Source organism: Corylus avellana, chromosome 4 (genome assembly GCF_965113065.1).
Source record: "Corylus avellana chromosome 4, dhCorAvel1.hap1.2, whole genome shotgun sequence".
NCBI classification, from domain to species: Eukaryota; Viridiplantae; Streptophyta; class Magnoliopsida; order Fagales; family Betulaceae; genus Corylus; species Corylus avellana.
In genome coordinates, this window is record NC_142493.1 from 30,661,851 (window position 1) to 30,687,113 (window position 25,263).

General features: G+C 37.7%; 3 protein-coding genes across 5 annotated transcripts; 1 reads left to right on the forward strand and 2 right to left on the reverse strand.

Annotated features, from left to right (window-relative positions):
- The first annotated feature begins 2,683 nt into the window (after positions 1–2,683).
- LOC132178635 (uncharacterized) lies at positions 2,684–5,790 on the forward strand. The gene is made up of 8 exons (XM_059591106.2): positions 2,684–3,116; positions 3,836–3,916; positions 4,033–4,092; positions 4,524–4,567; positions 4,988–5,030; positions 5,129–5,200; positions 5,282–5,383; positions 5,479–5,790. The coding sequence occupies exons 1-8, from the start codon at positions 2,736–2,738 to the stop codon at positions 5,596–5,598; spliced, it is 903 nt and encodes a 300-aa protein (XP_059447089.2). The 5' UTR covers positions 2,684–2,735; the 3' UTR covers positions 5,599–5,790.
- Positions 5,791–7,669: 1,879 nt separating this feature from the next.
- Positions 7,670–9,144, reverse strand: LOC132179035 (F-box protein DOR-like). Its single transcript, XM_059591653.1, has one exon. The coding sequence runs from the start codon at positions 9,068–9,070 to the stop codon at positions 7,865–7,867; it is 1,206 nt and encodes a 401-aa protein (XP_059447636.1). The 5' UTR covers positions 9,071–9,144; the 3' UTR covers positions 7,670–7,864.
- An 832-nt stretch (positions 9,145–9,976) lies between these two features.
- LOC132177332 (choline/ethanolaminephosphotransferase 1) lies at positions 9,977–24,256 on the reverse strand. 3 transcript variants are annotated; one of them, XM_059589601.2, is made up of 19 exons: positions 24,135–24,256; positions 23,732–23,917; positions 22,711–22,720; positions 22,551–22,601; positions 21,769–21,846; positions 21,176–21,251; positions 21,043–21,065; positions 20,836–20,936; positions 20,111–20,205; positions 19,868–19,936; positions 18,722–18,791; positions 17,282–17,345; positions 17,158–17,198; positions 16,984–17,068; positions 12,130–12,192; positions 11,113–11,171; positions 10,926–10,978; positions 10,592–10,664; positions 9,977–10,269 (listed from the first exon to the last, which is right to left on the reverse strand). In XM_059589601.2, the coding sequence occupies exons 2-19, from the start codon at positions 23,866–23,868 to the stop codon at positions 10,248–10,250; spliced, it is 1,170 nt and encodes a 389-aa protein (XP_059445584.2). In that variant the 5' UTR covers positions 23,869–23,917; positions 24,135–24,256; the 3' UTR covers positions 9,977–10,247. The 3 variants fall into 3 exon arrangements, with proteins under 3 accessions (XP_059445584.2, XP_088371473.1, XP_088371472.1); XM_088515347.1 differs by lacking the exons at positions 23,732–23,917; positions 24,135–24,256 and having other exon boundaries at positions 10,958–10,978; positions 22,711–22,754; XM_088515346.1 differs by lacking the exons at positions 23,732–23,917; positions 24,135–24,256 and having other exon boundaries at positions 22,711–22,749.
- Positions 24,257–25,263: the final 1,007 nt, after the last annotated feature.

The window sequence follows — 25,263 nt, forward strand, 5'->3', positions numbered from 1 at the left end:
TTACCAGATTTTTCTCTCTTTTTCTTGATCTCTTGCCTTTGACTTTTCCAAACAAAATGACATAAATCCTCCCCTCATCAATCATTTATCAAGCAAAGAAATACACTCCTCTGGCTCTCTTGTAAAAGATTTTTCTTGAATTAGTGGGATATGAAAGTAAAGCAACCCATCAGAGTGGCATAAGTGAAGGCACATATTAATTTGTCCACTCTCTTTTACACTATACCCATCATTTAGTGAGAGACACAATCTTAAACTATGTCGTTTCCCCGTAGATCTTGAGCACGTGTCCCACCGACAAATCTATTCTGTCGGCCCCACTTCTTAGACTAAACGATCACAGGCGTCCTTTTCAGGAACGCTTTAGGAGGAAATTGCGGTTCAGATTTGCTAGGGTGCATGGACAATGATGCTGGAGAAGAGCGGGTCAGCAGAAGCTAAGGCAAGGATCATGCTTCTATCCTAGGATGCTAATCTAGGCCTCAAAGTCTCCAAACAGGGATGTCGATTGACGACACGTGTCACGTTGTTGCAAAGCGGACGGAGCTTTGACGTGTCGTAGTGTACTAAATAAACTGGTTTTATAGACCTATATAGTTCAGCGCACTGACTTTTCCATTTTGAAAAATTTGTGGGACCTTCTACTGAGTGGGCTGCTCACATCTATCTTGGTTACAGCATGTTACGTGGCATTGCCATGATTGGACTAAAACAAGTGGTCTTACTTGATTGCTCATCCTTCCAGTCTTTAGCTTCTACAAGTAATGCCATTGGTGGGGCATAAACATACTGTGCAACTCATAAGCTGAAAGGGAGAGAGAGAGAAAGAGAGAAATCACAAATCCCAAACCCCAAACCAATTTAGTTAGTCTCATCTCATCTCATCACAATGTTTTTTTGTTACTTGAAAAAAATATATATATATATATATTATTGTTTTTCTCTCGATCAATATGTTTGATATAGTTATTAAACGGTAAATTTACAAGATTTTTCTAAAACATTTGTATTTTGTATTAGAGGTGACATAATTTTTAGTTAAAATAGGATCTTCATAGGTCATGCTTGACAGCTTGAGTGCCCATGATATTGCAGGTTCATCTCAGGCAGAATATATATATATAACATGTTCAGGGTTGCTATTTTTTTGGGCATATTTTGACATAAATTTCAATATGAAATTAGCAATTTAGGGTTTGATGAGTTTCATCCATTTAATTAAATGAGTCAGATTATAATTGACGTATATAGTTTTATACTCATGCTTCAACATAATACAAACCCAGTACGAAATCAGTAAATTATGGTCGAATGATCTGACAAATTTAATTAAATGAGTTGAATTATAAACTTATACGCATACATTAGCACGATTCAAATACGACACGCAAACACTAATTACTCTACCCCTATGGCAAAAATGAAAGAAAAATTATAAAATTTTAATTGAGTAATATTTGGATATCATATTTAATTATTTATTTTTTAAAAAAATAAATATAAATTTAATTATTTAACTAATATTTTATTGATTTCAAATCCAATACTAAAATTGAATTTAAGCAAGGAACAATAAACATAGAGTTGGCTCCCAAAGAAAAAAAAAAAAAGAAAGAAAAAGGGTATAAAACGGGCAGAGACACGTCTGCCTTGAGACATGATGGCTAAGTTGCACGCAACACGCATGCAAAATCCCTAGGCATCATTGGGGGACATAAACAATTGTTAAGAGGGGGGGAGGGGGTGTTATGCATTAATTTACTAAATTTCAAAATGGTGACAATTATGGTGTTTCCATCCCTCTTCTCTGCTCACTAATTATTTTGTTGCTTTGCAGTAATTGACAAGTTCAAAATGTTTCGGGATCATAAGCTTATGCAATTCTATCACATTGGGTCATCTTATTCATCATTAATTACAGCTTATTCACAGATTTACAAGCATGTTTGTTGTCTGACGTGCACTTCCCTGGGGGGCCCCTTGCAGTCAAATGCCAAAAATGTTGGTTCATCCAAAATCAAAATCAAAATCCACCACTTTTTTTGCCCATTGAAAGTTGGAACCAACTTCATCCCAATCGTTTGCACATAAATAAACTCTCTTGGAAATTGGGATCTGACCTTGAATCAGTCATGCTCGAGTAGAATTTGAATCGGGATCAATTGTAATCTGCACGACCGGCTGCAATTATGAGAAGTTGTTGATGGAATTCATTCGAAACTTACTCGGGCACATGAAGTATATTCAATATCTCTCTTAATTACTTGTCTGATTACACTTCAATCGTAAGAAATCTCGACCTTTAATTCTATTTATTTATTTTTTTTCCGGTAGATGATTTGGCTACAATCACATACTACTGATAAACAAACTGCAAAAGAGTTGTGGGTATAATATTACTATTTTTGAAATTTTCTTAAGTAAAATAGTTTTTTTAATGGTCCAAATTTAAGAAAGAGAGATATTTAATTTATCTTTTATTTTGCTTGTTGGGTAATCAATAATATCTATGTAATAGCAAAACTAAAACACAGTCCATGTGAAATACCAAAACTAAAATTCAAGAGCCCAACCTAGACCCAGGCCCCATACTAGGACTCGGCCAGGCCCATTACCAGGCCCAAGACCAAACACACACACACACAACAATTTTCCATCTGAGTACTCTCCCGCTCTCTCATACCTACAGGCTACAGTGACACACATTTTCTGAGAGCTCCCAGTGTTTCATCCCCATGATTCCGTTCAAGCTTCATCAACCCCCTCCATCTTTCTCTATTTCCCAAACTACCACTCTCCACCTCTCTCTCACCCCACGTAAATTTTCAATTCTACCCCTCCCTCCAACCCCTCACAAACCCACAGTTTTCCTCAAACCCTACCCCTTCTCTTTCCCGATCCCTCTCTCCTATCCCACCTTCAAATTGATTAGGGTTTCGAAAGCTGAAGCACCGTTTGCTGGCAATGAAGGAGGCTACACCAAAGCTTCACCGGAGCTGGAAGACTTGTCTCCAAACGGCGCTGTTTATCGGAAGACACTGGCATTGGTGGAGTGCTCCATGTTCGCCGCGCTCACCGGCTTGGTCTACTTCTTGAGCAATTCTCTCGCTATTGAGGTTTGTGGGGCTAAATTGAAAAATGGGTCTTCGTCAATTTAGTTAAAGAAGTGAAATTTTCGCTTTCTTTGTGTTGTTAATGTTGTAATCTACGCCTCTCTGGTGCTTTTGGTACTGACTCTTTTAAAGAAAAATAGAGGGATGGATATGGAATTTTGTAGCTTTGTTTTTTGTTGGTTGTTAATATAGTTCTCACGTTAGTACAAACTTATACGTATTCCAATTTTAACTTGCTGACTTTCTGTGTGATGAACAATTTTCTATGTGTATATGTTCCATGGGTTATTTCTGTTTCCCTGCATTGGCTATTTAGTTTAGATATTTAGGTTCTTCTGGCTTCTTTGGTTAGATATTTGGTTGTTATAAATAGGCATTCTTGTCATTTCCTGGCTGCATATTGGTGGTTATATATGACTCGTTGGTAGTAACTTACTGATTTGGTATAAAATTCATTTTTCATATTCTCTTTTGAATAACTGGTATTAATCCAAAATAGAAACAAGAAGCAAGTAGCGGCACACAAGCCTGTGACCTGAACAAAACAGAATTTTGTACATACAAGATCAAACAAACATAAATCTAGCAAGCAACTTTCTTTTTTAATCCCCCCTCTATTTTAATAGAATTCTTCAGTTTGGTATAAGAAGCCATTAAGTGTCTCATGTCTGCTTATGCATTCTGCCGTGCATTGTTTCTCAATAAGATATGGTTTTCCACAGAATTACTTTGGCTGTGTCTTCTCGTTGCCAATAGTAATCTCCTCAATGAGATGGGGCGTTGCAGCTGGAAGGAAAACTATGGTTTGTACCCATTTATTCCCACCATATTAAAAGATCAGCATATTTTTTTTTTTGGAAGAATAACGTATAGATCATGGAATTATAAACTTTATGGAAATGATTCCTTTTCTTGGTAGGTGGCAACAGCCATGCTATTACTTGTCTTGTCTGGTCCAGTGAAAGCCTTAACCTATCTGGTAAGCTTCCCTTCTGCCTAACATACCTTGTTTTGTTTCTGTGCTTGCAGTTTTCTTACAAATTTAGTATATTATAGATTCAAAGCTTTCACTTTCCAGGAACTTGTTTTCTTGCTCAAATTTTAATTACTTTTGATGCGTTTTAAATTATTTTTTTAATGTTAATTTTTTTTTTTTTGAAGAAATTGTAAAGAGAAATGACTTATACTGTAGTTTCTGTTCCTTGTTAAAGCATGTTTTGTTTCTTTTATTATATATCTGTATGTATGTGTATTTGTGAATATATGCATGTATCGTAGCTTCCATTATTTGGGATAGCTAGGTTCTGTTCTTTTCTTTTTCTTTTTTGGAGTGGGGGGGCATAATTGCTGGTAATTTTACCTACTTTTTAAGTGTAACTGACCTACTTTTTGGATATTCCTCTTCTGCAGCTTAAGCATGGAATAGCTGGCTTCACAATGGGTTATTTGTGGAGGTATGCGATGCTCACTGTGTATCAGTACTGATGATTCTTCTTTGGGCAATGTGCACACTTACTTACAAAATTTCTTAAATGGTACAACATTATGTAAAAGTTTTGCTAATCTGTTTGTTTTTTTGGTCCCTATTCATGGTTTACAACTTTGTGGGGACTTCTGTTTTTTGTATATATATATATATATATCGTTTTGATAACATTTAAACCATATGAACCCAGTGCCAAGTGACTTAGATTAGTTTGCTTAGTCAGTTCTGGTAATTTTGATGAGCAATGGACTACTTTTTTGAGGTTATTTTTAGCTTTTTAATTTTGCATTTCCTTTATCTTATGCAAAATCTATGAATCTTCGATTTCTGGACAAGTCAAAAGTCATGCAGTAACATCTTGGGTTTTTTGTTTTTGGCATATTCTCAGGTCGGGAGCAAATTGGACTCTTTCAATTTTGTTGTGCACAATCGTAGTCTTTGCTCCACTTTGCCTTGAATTCTTTACACCTTTTAAACATTGCCTTCTATTTCCAAATTTCTTTTGACAGTGAGAATTTTATATATGCAGGTTCGAGCAATTGGTGCTGTGGGATATGTCTTAATAACTTCATTCTTGCTAAGAGAAAACATACTTGCTTTGGTAATTGATAGTCCTTTCACCTCTGAGGTTTTAATTTGAGTACCTGCTATTCATTCACAGATTTCTTTCATTTGCTTGTAGATCACCATAAATATTCATGCTTCTCTTACATTCCTGTTCACTGCTACCGGGATTAATACAATTCCATCGATGAATGTGATATATGCCATATTTGCGACCTTGGTATCCTAAACTCTCCACCCTGTACTTTCAACATCCTCCCCCATCCCCTTAATTACTTGTCGACTAATATGTTCTCGTTTTTATTTTTTTTTTAGGTTTTACTGAATTGTGGATGCTTCACATTCTTGCTCCACATTTTGTATTCTGTGTTCCTTACCAGGCTTGGGATGAAGGCTTCACTGGGATTGCCAAGATGGATAGAGAGGGTTGTATAATTGTATCTGAGGCATTAAGTCATTGAGTCATTTTCAGTTTATATAATACCATACGTTAAAGGTGTCAGAAAAAAAAATCAATAGCTAGGTTTGGGTTAGATTCGGTATATGTATTTAACTTCATTGATCTTTATGTAAAGTGTTAGAAACAACATTTTTATCTCACAATGCTGATGCAGTAATTCCAACCGACCCTTACATCTTTTTTTTTTTTTTTAATAAGGACCGATTCAATAAATGATTGAGAATGTCTATTAAGTCAACATTGTGAGATAGTTGTTAGATAAAAATATAGTTTCTAGCATCATTCTTATATAAATGTGTTTAAGCCTTTTGTTAGTCTTGTATTGGTAATATATCTGATATCTAAATTGCAACCACCATAAGTCACTACCGTAAACAAAACTACATGCATAATGAATTTTCATGTATCCAATTCCTAAGTAAGAACAAAACTTCAAAGCTGGATGGATGCTTAGCAAAAACAGAGGAAAAGAAGAAAAAAATCAATGAATAATTAATATGGACAATGTTTGTAGCTAGGACTTTTTCGAACTGAACAAGATGATCGTTGACATCTCCCTAGACAGGAACTGAAACAGCATTCAGGTTTTCCTGTTGCCGATTGCTCTTGTCACCCAGTTTGTGCTTAGGTCTGACCTTATTGGAAAAAAGTATCATTGATTTTAATGTGCCATGCAACCTATCAATCACCACAATTCACAAAATTTTCCCTTTCCCGTTTGCTTTAGTGCAAAACCTTGGCAGTCAAATCATAAAGTTATTGGCGATTATCATGACGTTCTTAGCGTACTCAGACACAAAACCCATTACAATTCTCTCAGTTGCGCTGGAAGTTCTGATGCTTAATTTAGCCAAGGTTTTAAGATGAGTAATGGCTAAGCAAAAAGGTTCATCGAAGAAAAAGACGACGAAGGTTCTCTTTTACCTTCCGCTTGCAACTTTCTTTTCTTTTCTTTTTTTTCTTTTTTCGACTTCTCGCTCTCTTTTATGGTACCAAACATTATGTTCCTCTATGGCTTTTAGATCGGATTCTTTTTCTCTCCTTACAGCTTCTAAACACCCTCATCTACTGAGTTTCTGTTTAGAAAAGATGTATAGAGTAATGCAGAAATCCAAGAGAAAAGACTTGCCTGCTTCTCTTCCACCTTTCTTCGAACCTATGTTTATCTATGGATTAAAACAAGCATCATCCATCTGGTCACCCAAATAGAAGGCTTAAGATGGGAAGACCAACCAATGCATCTTAAGCCAAAACATATCTAAGCAACTAATGCCTTAAATTAGTCATTAAGGGGAAAGATTATTGCACATAAAAATCTTCAAAAGCAGGTCTCCAACTTTGGCCGATATACCTCCAGTCAACTGCTCTGGTCTGCAGCACAACTGGTGTTTAATTTTGTCTCAATCTTCCGAAGTCACCATAACCAACAGAATATGACTCAAATATCATTATTTCCCCACCATTAATGAGAATACCTCTTATACATTAAAAAAGGGGAATAATACCTCACCTGACCAAGAAACAAGAATAATACCTCAGAGGCCTATAATTTTAGAACATAACCAGGACAGCCTTCTTAAACTTTTGCAAAATATATTTTCATCTTTTGGATATGTAATTAATCATATAAACATAACTAGAGAGGTTCTATGATTAGGTAAAACCCAATTTCTCTAAACCAACTGTTGCAACTAACCTGAAAAACGAAGAGCTAAGTGTATATAAAGCAATCATCAGAAAAGAGCAAGAACTCTTAAATGATATCACTATCATTTGGACTACATTAATGTTACCAGAAAGAATACTTTGGAATGCATATCAAGAAGAAATGCATATCCTTTAGCAGATGACATAGCCAACTAATTTTAAGGAATGCTACTTCACATGAAGAGAATCAAAATTGAAAACTCATCTTCATATCAATACCAACCCAGCAACAAAGGGCAACTACTCACAAAGACAAACAAGTATCAATAAAGGAGTACTTCACATTCCACATTAAGCACTCGAAGGAATTATTATGGGGAAAAAAAAAAACCACAACAGTGAAAACAAGAAGCTATTGCTCGTAATTAGAAATAAATTAATTCATAATACTCTAAATTGGCATTTTTTTGGGCTAGATAATAAGACATAACTAAACCTGTTTAGGTACAAAACCAACAAGAAGCCATCTCCAAAGCTAAGCAATGCAAAAGAAAAGAGAGACGCCTACACTACATCAAGCATCCAAAGGCCCTCTTAAGAAGAACCATTCTCTTTGCTGTCTTTATTCGAATCTCCATGTGGTGGTTCATTACTTACTCCGTTTGTAAGACCTGCACTTCCCACATAACAATGAACGAACTTGAGAGTGCGCAGGCCCGAAGTCACCCATTCAGGCAAGCCCGGGATGTCAACCTTCTTGAAATATTTTTCCTCTCTATGGTAGAAAAGCACCCAGGCAGGGCTCTTGTACAAAGAAAACGGCTTCATCAAGACCTCGCCCGTTGGCAAAGTCCCAATAGGACAAGGCCGACCTGAATCATCCCATCGGAACGGTAACCGAATAGACTCCTGAACCCACACATGATTGTGGTAATCCTTTAGTACCCACAATTCCAGCATCTGTTCCTCAACAAAACATGGGCTCTCTAAAGCGTTTCTGCCCTCTGAAGTTATCAGAGCCAAACACCCACCAATTTCGACTAGCCGTTCCGGTCGTACAAGTTCCGACGGGTTTACACCCTCTGTGTACCCATCAGGATAAGGGATTAATCTTAACTTCTCATCTCTGACATCGAACGCAACGATAGAATCCCCGTACCGGTGAATCCAATGCATTGCGCCATTAAGACAAACACTTCTCCCGCCACTGGCATACTTGACACAGTCAAAAGGCAACACAGGATCTATCTCTCTCCACGACATAGTCTCCTTGCCTAGCGTCAAAACATTAAATTTCATCTTAAACGCCCTCGGAGTCGACTCCGGAAGCGCTTCGGTCCACCGAATACGGAGCACTTTGTGCGAGTTGGTTGAAGGGTCGAACCCAAAGTGCGTCGTGATGTTCCAAGTTGTTTCTGCAGCGTCATTTCCCGGACGATCAAGAGGAATATTAATGGTTTCTTGGGTAGTGGGATTGTATGCGAGTATTGGGCCCCCAAAGTAATAGGGATATTCAGCATGGTGAAAGCAGAACAAGCCATTGAGATATTGCGAAGAGGCGAGACCCATGGGTTCAGTCTTGAGCGTTAAGACTGAAGTGGCGGGTCCCAAACACAAGTCTGGGAGGACTGGGACGGAGAAGAAGTGTTGCTCGCCAGAGTCTATTTTGTAGGCGGGGACGAGGAGGTGGGGCTCGGCGGCGGATGTGCTTAGGTGACGACGGGAAAAGGTGTGGCAGCGTGTTAGGGAGTGGCAATAGCGCACACATTGCCTAGCGCTTCTGAAACGCACCAGAGACATGGCTGGCCAGGGAAGAAAAGGACTTGGTTCAAGGACGTTCTTTGCCCTAGGCGGCTCGCCGCTTCTTTCTATATGCACGTGTCCCCCAATACCTTCCTATATATATATATATATATATATATATATATATGGTATGGGAGTATAAAATAAGTGTAAAAGCAATTTTCTTTTTAAAAATATTATAATAGGTTTTTTTTTTTTTTTTTGAAATTTTTTAATACGTGGAATTGATTCTCTATTTGTCATGTTTGTATTCATATATATATATATATATATATATATATGTTTTTATGGCTTTGCTTTTGATGAAACTCAACGTTGATCATCGGGTTTATATTTTCTACAAATTTTTTGAATGAGAACGACCTGAATTTGACCACGTAGTCGGAAGTCCCCTAAGGAGAGGCTAATCCCTTATCCCCCCCCCCCCCCCCTCCCTTACCGTCAAGAGGGTGGTCGGCCACTTCAAGGGTATGGTTGGAATGGGCCGACCACCCAAAAAAACCTAGAATTGAATTAACTATTGTTATTCGTGTTTGGTGAGAAAATATGAATAACCAAACTTTTTAACTGAAATTGAATATATTTTGCTTAAATTCTCCAAAATACCCAAACTCTTAAAACATTATTTATCCTAGCTCCTTGGGTGGGCGCAAGGAAGGAGGTTGGAATGGTTATTTTCAAAAATAATACACAAACCAAACAATAGAGCAACTATTCCAAGGAATATCTATTTTATTCCTGAACCTATTTGAAGGCAAAGTGATGATCAGGAAAATATTGTAAAGTTATAAAAAAATCATACGATATAATAGGCATCCAATAGAAAGGATATCGACCTACAAATTTCTCTCTGCTATGACATAAAAAAGGAAAAAGCACCCATGCACATGCTCGCACATCACATGTTACAAACATCTAATGCTTGTATTACACTTAACGAGTTTACATATCTGAACCCGCCTACTCTATTCCGAAAACAAATTATCTATTACAAAAATAAGGATGATTAAAGTAGACCTTCAATGCTAAAACCCAATGACAACTATGTCATCAATGCTATATAAAAAATAATAACCAAAAAAATCGTTGTAGCTGCATCATTCAGATTTGAAACCACCAAAAAGGAAGATGGGCGAACCTGGGAAGGACATCCGGAAGAAAACACCACCAAAATTCAAGCTTCTTTCCTGGTTATCCTGTAATTGACCAACCATAAAAAAAAAAAAACATAATTAGAAACAAAGGCCATACTCTATGTAAAGCCACAACAGGGGAAGATCTGAAACTTAAATACTGCAGGATACATTATATTAATAAACTATAGTTAAATGCTAATTGCGATACTGATACCAATGTAAAGACGTTTATTTTCATGAATATGTAGTTTCAACACTGTTATTGGCGAAGTAAGAAGTTGATTTCAAAAAAAAAAAACACTAATCCAATCTAAACCTTATTTGAATCAAGTTGGGAAAAAAAGGAAATGTGAAATTCTAAAGTTGTGGCTGGTATTCTCACCTGAAGCAATATATTCCCAAGGCAGCTGTAATTTCATGAACGACTGATGTAGCAAAGTGCAAATAGAGTCCTCCTGAGTTCAGTAAAAGAGGTTTGTCAGGCAAAGAACAGAAAGAATATCACAAAATCACAATAATAAATCTCTAAGCAATAGTAACAGTGTCAAAGCAAATGCCTAATATGCTTTTCCAGAACTTAAGCTCAGCAAGAACTTCGTTGCATTTGAAGCAAATAAATGGAAATTGGAGTTTGTAAAATGTACATAAAAGTAATTTTCAAAATTGATGATATGCATAAAAAATAAAATAAAATAAGAAGGTGAAAGTCACCATACCTGAGAATAGACAGTAAAAAAGAAGAACAAACCTCTCATCAACTAAAGGAACTCTGCCACAATGGAAGAACAAAGTTTCATGAATAAAATAGAACCAAAACCATTAAGAATGGAACAAGTCTGCTATTCAGCTCACAGAAAACAAATTACAACATTCATCAAAAAAAGAGAATAAATTACAACATACCCATCATTCAGTCTGGCTGTGAGTGCATTTGCAATGGCAAAAGGGAGATACAGCAGTGACTGCACAAAGTAATAGATATTGTGAATCACAACTTTTTTCCTTTTGCTTAGTAATTAACTCAATCACCCAACGGCATTTCATACCACAACCTCACATACCACCCCAAAGGCCATTGGCATATTGTGAATCATAACTTAACTCAACCTTAAAATAAATTCCAATGTCAACCAAGGATAACAGTCGCAAAATATTAAAATAACAACACCCTGCATTGGAGTTTGGGAAGTACATCCTAACAATAATCATAAATATTCATCAGTCTTGAGCTTGCTGGAAAAGAGCTTCTTCATAACAATATTGCAGCACTTCAACATGACAGATACCAACATCCCATTTTTATTTCTCAAATTTCTAGTTTCCAACAAAAGGACTGGACAAATAAGCCATGTTTATATCATGTCAAGCCATAAAGTACAAGCAAAATTACAAAACCCAAACATCTAATACAGGTATATTACATTACACATCGAGGAGCCCTGTACCACTGAAAATTAAAGACAAAATCTGACTCAGCTTTGAATCATATACCTACCAAAACAAGTAAAATTTAAGCCACAAAATTCAGGATGCCACTGGATGGGCAGGCATATGGTCAAGCAGTAAATCAACCCAATTAGAAACCAATCCTATTACTACTAAAATCTGTGATCACAACATACTGGCATTACCAGATATTTCACTCAAGTATTCTAAATGCATCACCAAATCCCTGCAGCTCCATTCTATCATGGTACTCCATTACCACAACCCTACCACTATAAGCAAATTCAAGAGGACCTTTTGCTTTTAATATATGGAATGACCAGGACTTTTTTCCCCCTTCTGGGCATGGGCAAGTACAAAAGAAAACACAACAGGAATTAAAAAACCTGGCCCCGCGGGGGGGAATGGTAATCTTGACCAAATTTCAATTTACCAACTAATTTCAAAGGTGTTTGGTATGAGAATGCAACATACCATGCACATATTAGTTTTCAAGCCCTTTGGTTCATCACACAAGTGAGCCAAGATCATCCTTCCCTGCCAAAACAGTTACAATTCAGCAATACTTCGAGAAGTTATAATTAAGCAACAAGGATAAGGAATTTTATTCTGGCTCAGGGAAAAAATAAAATCTTACAAAAAAAAAAAAGACTATCAAACACACTACTGCTACCATGCGGACATTACAACACCAGAAAACAAAGGTGGAAAATAAATGAATGTATACATTTGTGTAAATTATTTATTTACCCTATATTATAGCTGTTGTCAATCACATACTGTAGCTTTCAGAGGAAAATGTACTGAACACCCTAAAATACAGGCCAACCATGCCTCCTACCAGGGTAGAATGCCGTAAGCCATAAATACACCCTCAATCTTTAAACTGCAACTACCGACGGTACCTTGCAGTGTCATCTATGCACGATAAGGGTTTTACCACCCCTTTGAGTAGGGGTGGCAAAATGGGTACCCATACACGACCCGGTTAGGACCCGCGGGTACCCGTTACACGATTAGCCTATACCCAGACACGACCCGTTTAGCTAAACGGGTAATCGGGTTTGACACGATTACGACACGAAAATAACCGGGTAACCCGACACGACCCGTTTTACCCGTTTAAAATAACCGGGTATAAACGGGTAGACACGACCCGATTACCCTAAACTATAATTTTTTTTAAAAAAAAAAATTTAAAATTCAAAATTGTAATAATAATACTAATACATTTTTTTTTTTGATAAGTAATAAGAAGTTTTATTAAAGAAAGAGAAAAGCGAGAAGCGCCCCTAATTACACACGAAGTATACAAAGGGGGCCAAAGCGAACCCAAAGCAAAACCCCAGCACACCCACCCAAAAAAACCAAACCACCACCCAAAAACCCTCAAACAAACACACCAACGCAAAGCCCACTAACCAAACACCCTCATCCCTTCACAAAAGACTATGACACTATAATCCTGCCCTTCCTTCTCCTGGACGACGCACTAGCATTGCCATAGTTAACAGAGCTTTCTAAATTAAACAGCTCTCGTTTGCTTTTATTCCTAGGCCTTTTTCCTTTAGCCCTAGGCCGAGCGACGTCCATAACCTGAAGAAAATCCGCTGAATATGGATCCTCCTCTTCACCGCAACCCAACCCCCAATCAAGGGGATCGGGGGGCAGCTCCCCAAACTTGAAGGCTTCATCCAAGACTGAAGAGTTGTCACCCACTACTTCATCATCCTTAATAGCCACATGCGATGAAGACTGAGACTCCCTTATCTCTTTCGGACTTGGGTTAAGAAACCCTCGCCGTAGAAAGCCCCTCATTGGATTAGAGTTCTTAGAATCAGGCTTTCTTATAGCCACCTGACCGTGTGCAACCTCTGAAGAAGCCTGAGCAACAAACCCTGCAACTGGTTGGTAATGTATCTGCGGAGCACTAAAAGATTCCACCGCCTCAAGAAGAAGAGAATCATTCACCCGAGTTCCTCTTTCTTTCTTAGCTCTCCGGTAGTATCTCAATATTTGCTTATATATAGGAACCCCACTGCCCAGAGACATGCGTAACCTCTCTCCCAAAGCTAACGCCCCTGCAGAATTTGCATCATGATATTCCGGCAGAACCATCTGCCCAGATGATAGTGTAGAAGAGGGCGGGACCGAGACACGTCCTCCTAAAAACCTCTCAATTTCTTTCTTCATAGACGCCAAATTCTGTTCCTCCTCAGGGGACAACACCTCACGAGCTTCCTTGCTTGCCTGACGAAAAGACACCTCCAAGTCCTTCAGTATTGCCATATGCGTGACATCGTCCTTAACCACTTCTCGAAAAGACTCAATCAGCCATTTTTGTGATTTGTTCAGACCAGAATCAACAATGGCATCAGAGGTGAGCGTCGGCGAGGAAAGAGGGACAGAAACCTCCTCAGCCTCAGCCACTAACACACCTGCGGAAGAATCAGCAGACGAGGAAAGGGCTGAGGTAAGAGGGTCAGAAGGAGGGTCACCGGCATGGACTGGCTGGAAGCCGGCATGAACAGGAGACACTCGCTTAAAATCCGAGGCTCTGTCCCCCCGCTTAGCTATCGCGGCCCCTGTCTCCCTGTGAGACAGATAATCATCACCGCCCAGAGCTATGTCTTGCACTGACAACCCAGGAGCCTCAGCAGATGAAGGAATCACCGGAGATGTCACCGGCGAGGTCGACCCAGAAACCGCCGACAAAGCAAACCCAGACCCTGCCGACGAAGCAAACCCAATACCCTCCGACGAAGAACCCAAACTCGACATCACATGAGCAGCCGCACCCGCGGGAACCACTGCGTTAGAGACCACAGAAGTCGCCGGAAAAGACCCCGGATTGAACAACGGCGAGGCAGAAACGAGCAGCGACGACGACTGCTCCGATAGGGCAGACCCAAGACCCGCACGAATCCCAGAAGCAGACTTGCGTCCAGCTCTCCGCCTAAACCCAACAATAAGTTTAGGCTTCAGGCCCGTCCTAAAGCAAGCCCGGTCCAGAACAGGCCCAGGCTTCGCAAGAAGCTTCTTCCAACGACCAGGAACCCAAGAGCCTTCAAACCAAGAATTGGGCTTAAAGCCCAGTCCGATAGAGAAGACCCGAATCACATCAGCCCTAAGATTATTCAAATACGCCTTCAACGAGCGCACAACCCTAATCAACTTCGTCGCTGGATCGCCGCCACCACCCTTAACCAACTCAGGACAGCCCACCATCGGAAACTGAGCGCCAACCGGCTTCACATCACCAGAATCCTCGGACAGCACCGCCGCATAGGACCGATTCGAAATAGCGTTCGGTATACCCCCTAAACCCTTCGTCTTCGCTGCGAGAGACACCAAAAATTTCCGTAGTTCATCCACAAAGCAGCGCCAACCCCAACCTTCACGGCCCTCAGGGAGCCAAATCACCCCTTTCCGAACACCATCAGCAAAGACCCCGGCCACTAAAAACCGACCGGCCTTATTGCAGCCCTTATGGATCTTCAAAATCATCTCATCCTCCCGAAATGATTTGGCGAAGAACTCCGACCCTTGAAATTTTAGCGCCTCCTCCACCATGTCCGCCAGCCAATCGGAACATCGGAGGCTCAGAGAAAAAGAGCCAGAGAACCCTTTTCTCTTTTCTTCCAAGCGCAACTCAGGCTTGCCCACTTTCGCCAAAAAAGAGAACGATTTAGCTTCCACAGCAAATCTTCGCTCCATCCTGTCCATGGCAAACGCATCCCACGATCCCGAACCTAGGTCTAGCGGAAACGCGCCTGCACGCGCCTCCGCTAGAGAGGAATTAGAGAAAACTAGGAGAATTCTAGAGTGAGAGTCTCTCGTCTAGAGAGAGAAAGTTTACACCATTAACATAATACTAATACATTATACATCAATATAGTCAATGCAAAAAATTGAGTTCTAAGAGATTAAAGGCTTTAATAAAGAATAAGAAAAAAAAAAAAAAAAAATGGAAAGTGACCGTAATTGACAAATTGTACTCCAAAATAAATTACTAAACTCATAATTTTACCTAAACTTAAAAGTTAAAAGTTAAAACAAGTAAGTTCATTTATTAAAATAGTCCACTTATAATTTAGTCCCACATGTAACAAAAGTGTTAAAAAATTAATTTAAACAAAGATACAAATTCTCAGACATTTTTTTTAGCATCCAACCCTGGGCCAAGACTCAATATTTTTGAATTCCATGAGAGCCATAGAAGACCAAGACCCTTATTTAATTGTGCAAATACATTTATCAAAATGTGTAATATAATAGAATAGTTATAATTTAAGTGATTTTCATTTTAGCAACGATAAGGTAAAGTTACTAAAGTACAGTAAAGTTTTTCTAAAGACCACAAATTTGCTATCCGAAACAAACAATGGCATCAATGCTTAGAGAGGCATCCACCATGGGTCGGTAGCCATCCATTGAAATTTGGATATTCAGTTGATGTTTCACATCCACAAATCAATTGGCGTTCACATACACATCTCAGCGCGTGTAGCCTGTGTTCCCCCTAATCAACAACCACTTTTCTTTTTTTCAACTTAAATAAAGTTATTTAATTTTTATCTACAATTAACAATTATCATTTGCTTATTTAATTTTGTCATTTTGTAATTCATTGCTTACATTTAATTATCTACCTCTCCTAAGAAAGACTAAAAGGATGTGCAATATAATGCAGAATTTGATACAGCTGTAAAATTAAAGCAATTGCTGTCTGGATTAGACAATATTTATGAGATGATTGCTTTAGATTCCCTTCAGTTTTATAGAAAAAAAATTGATTGCTAATGCCTTGTATACCAAAAGTCTTATTCCAACCATGGATACTAAGACTGACGTGAGGAGTCTGAGGCAGTGAGGCGAGATTCGTGCGTGCCAGCGTGCGTGAGCTGCTGCCGGGTCCAGAAAAAAACCAAGAAAAAAAAACCGGGTCGCCGGGTCCAGAAAAAAGGGAAAAAAAAAAAAAAAAAAAAAAACCGGGTCTGGCGGGTCGACCCGCCAGACACGAAATTTTCGGGTCTTAATCGGGTAGACCCGATTACGACCCGAACCCGATTAGCCCAAACCCAATACCTGTTTTTTCGTGTCGGATTCGCGGGTCGTGTCAAAATTGCCGGCCCTACCTTTGAGTATAAAAGAAGCCCTTTCCACAATCTAGTCCCAAAAATAGGACCTATTCACTCTCCACCAAGTCTGGTAGATAGCTGGCTTTTTCAATAATAATAACTATAGTAACAAAGCCATGCAATTCAAAGAAAGAAAGTAAAAAAGTTCAACTGAATGGATAGTCACATTGAACCACAGATATCTCACCACAAGGAAACCAAAAGCAAGTCCAGTTCCCATCACAACTAAATGTGGATAGTTCCCAATTATGTCCGATGGAGACAAATAATGCCTGCATCAAGAAACAATCCCAGCATGTACACCATAACGCATGTGAAAAAGAGAAAAATGTATAAAACATAAAACAGATTTGAGTCATACCAAATAAGGACTCCTCCCAAGAGCACAACAAAAGGGTAAAGCTGAAAAGAAACAAGAAAACAATATTACACCTATTATAAGCAAACAGGGTAAGAGGTGTGCATCCAATAGGTTGTAGTATTACCATCGCTAATGCTAGCAGCATGCTTCCTTTTCTTGCCTGAACTACCTTATAAACATTGTGTACACTGAAAATAAAACACAAAACAAGAAAGATCTAAGCTAATCTTTACCAAACAACAATATTAAGTCATACCTGCGAGCTCTAATGGAAACAGGCAAATCCTTTGGACTTTGAACTTTGTACCATCAACACTATAACACACAAATGTAAGTCATCGTACAGAAAATTACTATAGTGGTCCCTGAGGTTTGACATTGTATCAAATAAATCCGAGGTTTCAAAATGATCTTATAAATCCATGTAATGTCCTTGTATCAAAATGATCCCTCCATACAAATTCCATCCATTTTTCCGGCAAAGCTCTTATGAAACTACAATTTTACCCTCAAATTAATATATATATATATATATATATATATATATATATATATTTTAAAAAGCTTGGTTCTAGGGTGGAATTGGGGTTTGTCGGCCAACCCTTCTAGCCAGTTCTAAGGGTGGTCAAACCACTCCCAAAGCCCTTGGAAGTGGTTTGGCCACCCCCAACAGCCTATTTTAAAAAGCTTGGTTCTAGGGTGGAATTGGGGTTTGTCGGCCAACCCTTCTAGCCAGTTGTAAGGGTGGTCAAACCACTCCCAAAGCCCTTGGAAGTGGATTGGCCACCCCCAACAGCCAATTATGAAGGTGGCTAAACCACCCCCATAGCCCTTCGAAGTAGTTCAGACACGCCCAACGATCAATTCTAGGATTGCTCTAACACCCCCAAGCCCTTGGGGGTGGTTCAGGCACCACTAGAGGCTGGTTCTGGGGGTGGGTGGCCACTCGTAAACCAACTTTTTCTTTCTTTTCTTTTCTTTCGTTTTTTTTTTTTTTTTGGTAAAATTTTATTTGAGGGTACAATTATAACTTCAAAAGGATTATGTCGAAAAATTAATGGCTAGAATTTGTACTGAGGGATCATTTTTGATAGAGAAGCACACCACAATGATTTATACGAGTATTTTGCACCCCCAGTGATTTATTTGGTACAAGGCCAAACTCCGGAGACCAATTTAATAATTTTCCCTTCATTTTGTTATAAATTTTTTGTAAATTCACTCTTGGTTGCTATGTCTAGAAGGTTGAAATACAGAAATGCATACACCCTCCCATCATCCAACAATAACAGCAATATGATCCATGTCCATACGTTAACAGTATTGGTGTCAGCCCAGGGGAAAGAAAAAAAAAAAAAAAAAAAAAACTGTGCCGAAACTCCAGTCCATTGAAGCTTATCATAAAAGGAAAGAACTTGAAGGTTGCATATGAAACAGTGAATCTTAAGTTGAGCAAGTCATAATAAATGTATAATGAGTCAGAAAAATGTCAGATGTAAATTGCTACTCATGCCAAAGAGGAAAAGGAGATTTTCAATAATTTAGGGTATGGAGATCTACGTACTTGAATGCGACTGTTGGAATAACAGCAAAAATGATCATCAGAAATATCACAGCTTTGTATGTGGGGATTTCTGAAATAAACAAAAATGAAAACACAATACACTTCAAAAAGTGCCAAAGGCAGGACTTTACTGACAATCATCAAGCAGGAAATAAAAAAGTAAGGATATAAAAATGAGAAAGTGAATAAAAGTTAATCAAGAAGTATAAATTGCGAATTTAAGGAGTGGTGGAGCCTGGGAAATAGAGATGAATCACCAATTGAATATCATGAAATGTCTCGAAAAGGCTCCTTATGTTAACTTCTAAATAAACAGAAAAATTAGATGGTGTAGATTAAACTCTTCCAGCAAAAGTAATACAACTTAGGAAGTTCTGGGATCTTAAATGGGTAAAAGAAAATCCTGACAAATCAACAAGTAGCCGCCATATCAATGAAGGAATAATATATGAGATCGCAGGCTGGAAGCAGTGCAAAATTGGGAAGGACACCCAGGCAAGGAATAAATGAAAGAAAATCATCTGCATATATTACCAGATTGGGATCTATAGGAAAAAAAATATGCTTATGCATTCAAATGAATGTCTTAATGACAAGCCATGCCAATGAAAGATGACACTTCAACTACACAAAAAATGTCAACAAAAGAGCAAAAAATGAAATGTAAGGCAATTTTATAGCAGTTTCCAGTGAAGCCCACACAAAAAAATCTTTAGGATTTATTTCCCGAATACCACAATATTTAGCAAGACAAAACAACCTAAATGAAATTGGTTTACAGGCATACAGTAACCAAATATAAAATCTCCGTCCCTTTAATATCACATTCCCCTTGACCTTACCAATATAAATCTCATAAAAAAAAAACATTTAAAGACATTGCTATAAAGTAAAATTATTGTGGAAATGTTTAATTCAGAGTTTATGAAAAATGAGACACCCTAAGGAGCACACACAATCTAATGCAAACAGATACAACTTTCGGGTAAAGAAACCCCAAATAACACATCTCATAATAAAAACATTCTGGTGGGCTAAAGCATCCAAAATATATTATGCAAGAATTTTGAGCAGGCTCCATACATTTTTTTTCAGTTCCAAAACTAATGAGTTATAGGCCTTCAGCTTTATAAAGAATAGCCTTACCATGAATAAATGGTACCCAACTTAATAAGGGTATAGACTTTCCAAATTCTTGAGCCCACCACTCAGCACCTGGAAAAGTTAAGAACTCGAGTAAGAATGAAAGGGTAAATAGCAAATAACAAAAGAGAACCACTAAAGAAGATTACGCAGTATTGGATTTTAAATAAAGTTTCAGAACATTATTCGTGTGTGCACAAAAGCACATTACTTAGTGTAAAAAAAACATTGGTAGCAGAAGCATACCAACAATGGCTGTGAAGAAATGAGACACATATATCAGCATGAGACCCTCAGTAGGACCATTGATAGCCGGAAGAATAAGGGTATTGGTGAAATAGCTGGATCAAGAATACAAATATCAATACTACTAATGAGACATCCAACGGTCAGTAAAATCTACATATATAAACAATAAATAAACTTGTTCTGGAAAGCATTGGATAAACAATAATTCCAATAGTACTATTTCACATAGAAAGGACGGATACATTTTTTTTTTCTTAAAAAAAAAAAAAAAAGGGTCATAAAGGGCAAACAGATCTCTTTCTTTTTTTTTTTTTTAACATGGAACCACTTTAAAGCAGGGGCATTTGGACCCGCCTCTATAAAGTAAACCCCATATACCTATAATCACCCACAAACCAGAGGCATGGCTTAAGTCCATAAATATCATACACGGTTAAAGAGTGAACAACTGCAAGGACTTTAAATAGAAACCCCACCCCCACCCCCCATCCCCCCACCCCCCCCCCCCAACAACCAAACAACACCACAAAATAAATCCATGGGCTCTCACCCCTGGGAGAAGGGGGCAAGAAAGTTAAAAGTCCAAAACTATAAAGCACTATTTTTTCTTATAGATACAATCAATACAGAAAATACTATTGTAGTTTTAAGATCAAATAAGCTAGGAAAAATGTAATGAATAACATTCATAAATAATGAACCAGTATCAATAGACAACTTACTGTTCCCATGTTGCACAAATAAATGGAACAGCTGAAATCACCCAGAACCAGAAAGTATTTCTGCCACACATAGCGGTGCTCCCAAAAGCCAATGCTTCAAACTATATTCAAGAAAAAAAAAAAAAAAAAAAAAAAAAGATGATAAAAGATAAAGGTGATGCATCTTCTAAGATCCGTACAATGACAACCAAAGATGGTGATACATACTGCACAAGCAAGAGCATCACATCCTGCAAAATATAGGGAAAGACAAGACCATTATTCATCAATGTTAACACTCAGTCTACAAAGAAAAGAAAAAAAGAAAAAAAAAAGACTATACATGACAACAGTATACTACCATGGTCGAAAAGCTCCCCTAATGGACTTGAGGAATTTGTCCGTCTTGCTTGTTTCCCATCAACAGCATCAAAGGTCTGACATGGAACAAGAGAAAGGTTAAAAAGAACAATGAAAAAGAAAATGATATGCCAAATAAAAAATTTGCAATATAAAGACATCTCAAAGGGCAAGACAGAAAGGTTATCTACTTATCAGGACATTGATTCAAAATTGAAAAAATGAAATTGGATTAAAATTTTTAATTTGCATAGCTATAAAATTTAAACAAGACCTCTATAGCTGTCGAGCAGCAGCAGTTTTTCCACAACTACTAAGCATTTCATACCACTGAATGCATACTAGAATGTGAAAATATCCAATGCAGTTGTACAACTGTCATCAAGATAGATCATCAAGCAAAACAGCCGAACAACTGAAACTAAAGTAATACATAAAAGTACAGGAAATTGGATGAAGAAAATATTGTATGCTGAGTGTCTTAATGTTTTCATCCTACTCAGCAAGGAGAAGTATGCCCGATATACATAAAATATGACAACAAGCTTGGAAGAAACAACATGAATACACAGTTTGAATTAATTTTAAAGAGACCTGATAGAGAAAAAGTAGCAATCCATGTGCAAAATGAACCCATCTTGGAGGAGCTGAATCCAAGCGAGGTGAATAAATCTGAAACAAAAATATATATCAAGAATTCAGACAGGTTAGAGGTGCACTAAAACAAAACACTTCTTTTCATAAAATTCATGAACATCTGAAACACAATCCACATGTTTGTGAAGAGTATCTTGTTTGCAACCCATCAACAAATTTAAACCAACTTTTCTGTCTAATTAACAGTTAGCCAATTGGGGATTAAAAATGCATTAAAACAAAGTACTCCAACAAAAATTACATACAAAGTAACATGGATATTTGGTTATCACATAACACGTGCATGCATTTGAGGCACAAAGCACACAAGTGGTGGCACTCGATACTTGGCCATGTTAAGATATCTCTTTTTGTGTGTCATAGATAAAGTATATTCTCCCATAATATATTTTCTCCTTCAAAAAAAAAAAAAAAAAAAATGTGCAAGGCAAGGAGTCAAGAAGGACAAGCTTGACATTGAAGCCTTCCATAAAGCTCAGAAGACTCAAAAACTTTACAACCATTCATACCAGAAACAGACAAATAACTAACTAAAAATTCCAGCACAATTTTCAAGCAAAATTTTTAACTTATCATGCTACACCAGGTACTGAAAAGAAGTGTACAATGTTAAATGCAAAGTTTAAATAGTTTTTGGTTCTCAGAAAATTGGCATTATAAACAGGAGAACCTAAAAATTACGAAACTAAAAACATGATATCAGGGAAACCCTCACTTACATAGCCAAGCAAAGCAGAAATGAGTAGGAACATGAATCCCATAAGTGTTATCTGACAAAAGTTAAAGAGTATTCCGTCAGTGACAGCCATGAAGTATTTATATCAAAATAAAGTTAGAAATGGATGCATTAATATAAAGAGGAAGCAAAGATTGCTATACCATGTTTGGACTTGTAAAAGATCCCGAAACGCAAAATGCAAAGATCAATGGAAAACGGAAAAGTCAGTACATCTCAGTAAGAAAAAAATACTAAAATTTGCAGAGAGGAAATTTATTCATCAAAAAATATTACAACCAGACTGATAGAAGTACTGAAAGTGGGTAAAGCTTTGAAAATCTTAAAAGCCAGAGATATTATAAGACAATAACTGAAGGCATTCCCGCCATACAAATAAATAATTGGTATTGCAATAACAATAAGATAACTGACAAATCCAAAAGTCTATGACTTGGGATCAAGAACAAGTCCAATGAAGGAATACCATCAGAAACTAGTATGTTTGTTAATGTGTTTTAGAGGGTGTTTTTTTTTTGTGTGTTTTGTTTGAAAAAGAGTTCCGATTGGACATAAAGGTGAAAATTGTATTTGTTTCATCATTCACAAAATCCCGAATTCTCAAACTAGTACTTACTCATTTACATTTTAGTGTTCCAAGTTTGGTTTAAGACTTCAAGTCCCCAAGAACGCTTCACTATCAAACCAAAACTCTCAAGTTCTACCACATACGTATTTACTATGGAAGAATTCAACAAACAATACCAGCTTCAGTGCTAAATGGGGGCGTTCTCACTCAGTTGTATATTTTCTTTTTTCCAAGGTCAGAAAATTCCAATCAGAATATGGGAAACAGAATGGACATCAAGCCTGAACCTTGTATTCTGATATTCAAAATTACCATTTTTTTCCTACTCATTTTTGACATATAATCCTCTACTAGCAATTGCAAGACTTCAACAATACATCAACTAAGAATCGAGACACTGACACCAGTAGACATATCAAACCATATATCCATGTCGTTCTATAAGTTCATTTCCGCCTTTTATTACGACCCCATATCATCAGATCAGATAGCTTAGAAATCATTAAATCAAAGATTCCAATACAAATCATATGTACGTGCATGGTCTTCAACATACAACTTCACCTAGAGTAAAATCAAAATAGCGAAGTACTTACGGCATCCAAAGGGGGAAGAAATTAACGAAGCGAATCCAGAATGGTTGGAGCACATATTTGGCGAGGTACGAGTGATCCACGCCACTGTACTTGTACCTGTGCAGCGCAGCTATGCCATGCGACCCTATATACCCCATTCTTCCCAGTAAGTCCTCGATTGAGTCTCGGAACAACCCGCGAAACCACCTACAGGTAGATCAACCGCTATGTTAATGCAATCAAACAGACAACCACAAGCATTCGGATCCATGGAAATTGCATGGCTTAGCGATCTAGAGAAAAAATATAGAATAACCGAAAAGTTGCAGACAAAAGCAGATCAGCAAACGAAGAAGATGAAGAAAAAATCTAAGAAAGAGAGGGAGTGGAGAAGAAGAAGAAAAAGACGGAAAGTTAATATTACCTCTATGGAATCGCAGAGATCAGAGCGAGGTGAGAACTAGGAGTGAGAGGAGCAAAAGGGGGAGGAAACAAACAAAAAAAAAAAAAAATACAGGCAGATCTTTGTCTCCCGCCCTACGCACAGGTGAAGAAGGCAGAAATAAAATAGCTCTGCTTATTATTACCGAAGTAATTAGTAGAAGAATAATGTTTCTTTTTTCTTTTTTATTTTTTTAATTCAATTAGTAGAAGAATGTTGAAAGTGTGAAAACGACACCGTTTGATTTCTTGATTTGTTGATTTCCTGTCCCCTTGAAACTTCAAAACACGTACTAGCGGTTTTCTTTTTCTTTGTCTGTGGACTGTCGTGTATTTTCTCAAAAGTTTAACCCTTACCCAACTCTAAACTAATGGAAAACTTCTCGTTTGAGAACGAATTAATGTGTATATTTCACATTAACGGTACTTTTTATTGCGATATTATAAAAATAAAATAAAATAAGCATTTAAAATGAAATATTTGAAAGTATATGTATCATTTCGAACAAGAATGAAACTATTTCGTTTAGTTTAAGGAGGTAAAATTAAAAAACAAAAAAAAATCTTAAAGGGGCAAAAGTTAATTTTTAAATGTATATTTTTAAAAAATAATAAAAATATTGAGACCACCCTATAGCTTGGAGGGTCAGCCCCCCAAGCTAAGAAGTGGTTCCGCCCCTGATTTCGAAAGCATATTCGACATATTACCGAGGGCATGAACAAGTGGACGGTTTTAGTTAAGTAAGAAGTTTCTCAAAAAAATTGCATATTAGCTCAGACTAGGGAGACTAATTGTGGCTATCCTATCTAAGCGTGATCATAGTAGCATCTACCTGCTGAAAGCCACACAGGAGGGGCCTAGACGGTGAGAACTGCAGGCACTCCCTCAAGTTCAACTGAGTTATAGCCTGACTCAGCCCTACCAGAGTATCAATGTGAATTCAAGGTGACTAATACTAATCAGGCATATGTGAAAATTTTCCATTGCAGAGATTCAAACTCACGCCCTAGTACATGTCCTGACCACTTGAGAAATTCTTTAAGCCATTGAACCACTACCTTTGATGGAATATTAGCTCTTTTGGGTTGCTTCAAGTGTATGTGGATTATCT

Bases quoted from the DNA above. Each gene is read 5' to 3' on its own strand.
- LOC132178635 (XM_059591106.2), top strand. From the start codon at position 2,736: ATGATTCCGTTCAAGCTTCATCAACCCCCTCCATCTTTCTCTATTTCC. The intron at 4,093-4,523 runs GTAAGCTTCCCT...CCTCTTCTGCAG, and splicing joins TGAAAGCCTTAACCTATCTG to CTTAAGCATGGAATAGCTGG. The intron at 4,568-4,987 runs GTATGCGATGCT...GCATATTCTCAG, and splicing joins ACAATGGGTTATTTGTGGAG to GTCGGGAGCAAATTGGACTC.
- LOC132179035 (XM_059591653.1), bottom strand. From the start codon at position 9,070: ATGTCTCTGGTGCGTTTCAGAAGCGCTAGGCAATGTGTGCGCTATTGC.
- LOC132177332 (XM_059589601.2), bottom strand. From the start codon at position 23,868: ATGGGGTATATAGGGTCGCATGGCATAGCTGCGCTGCACAGGTACAAG. The intron at 18,792-19,867 runs GTAAGGCTATTC...TGTTTATTTCAG, and splicing joins TTGGGTACCATTTATTCATG to AAATCCCCACATACAAAGCT. The intron at 17,346-18,721 runs GTACGTAGATCT...TTTTATTTTCAG, and splicing joins ATTCCAACAGTCGCATTCAA to TGTACACAATGTTTATAAGG.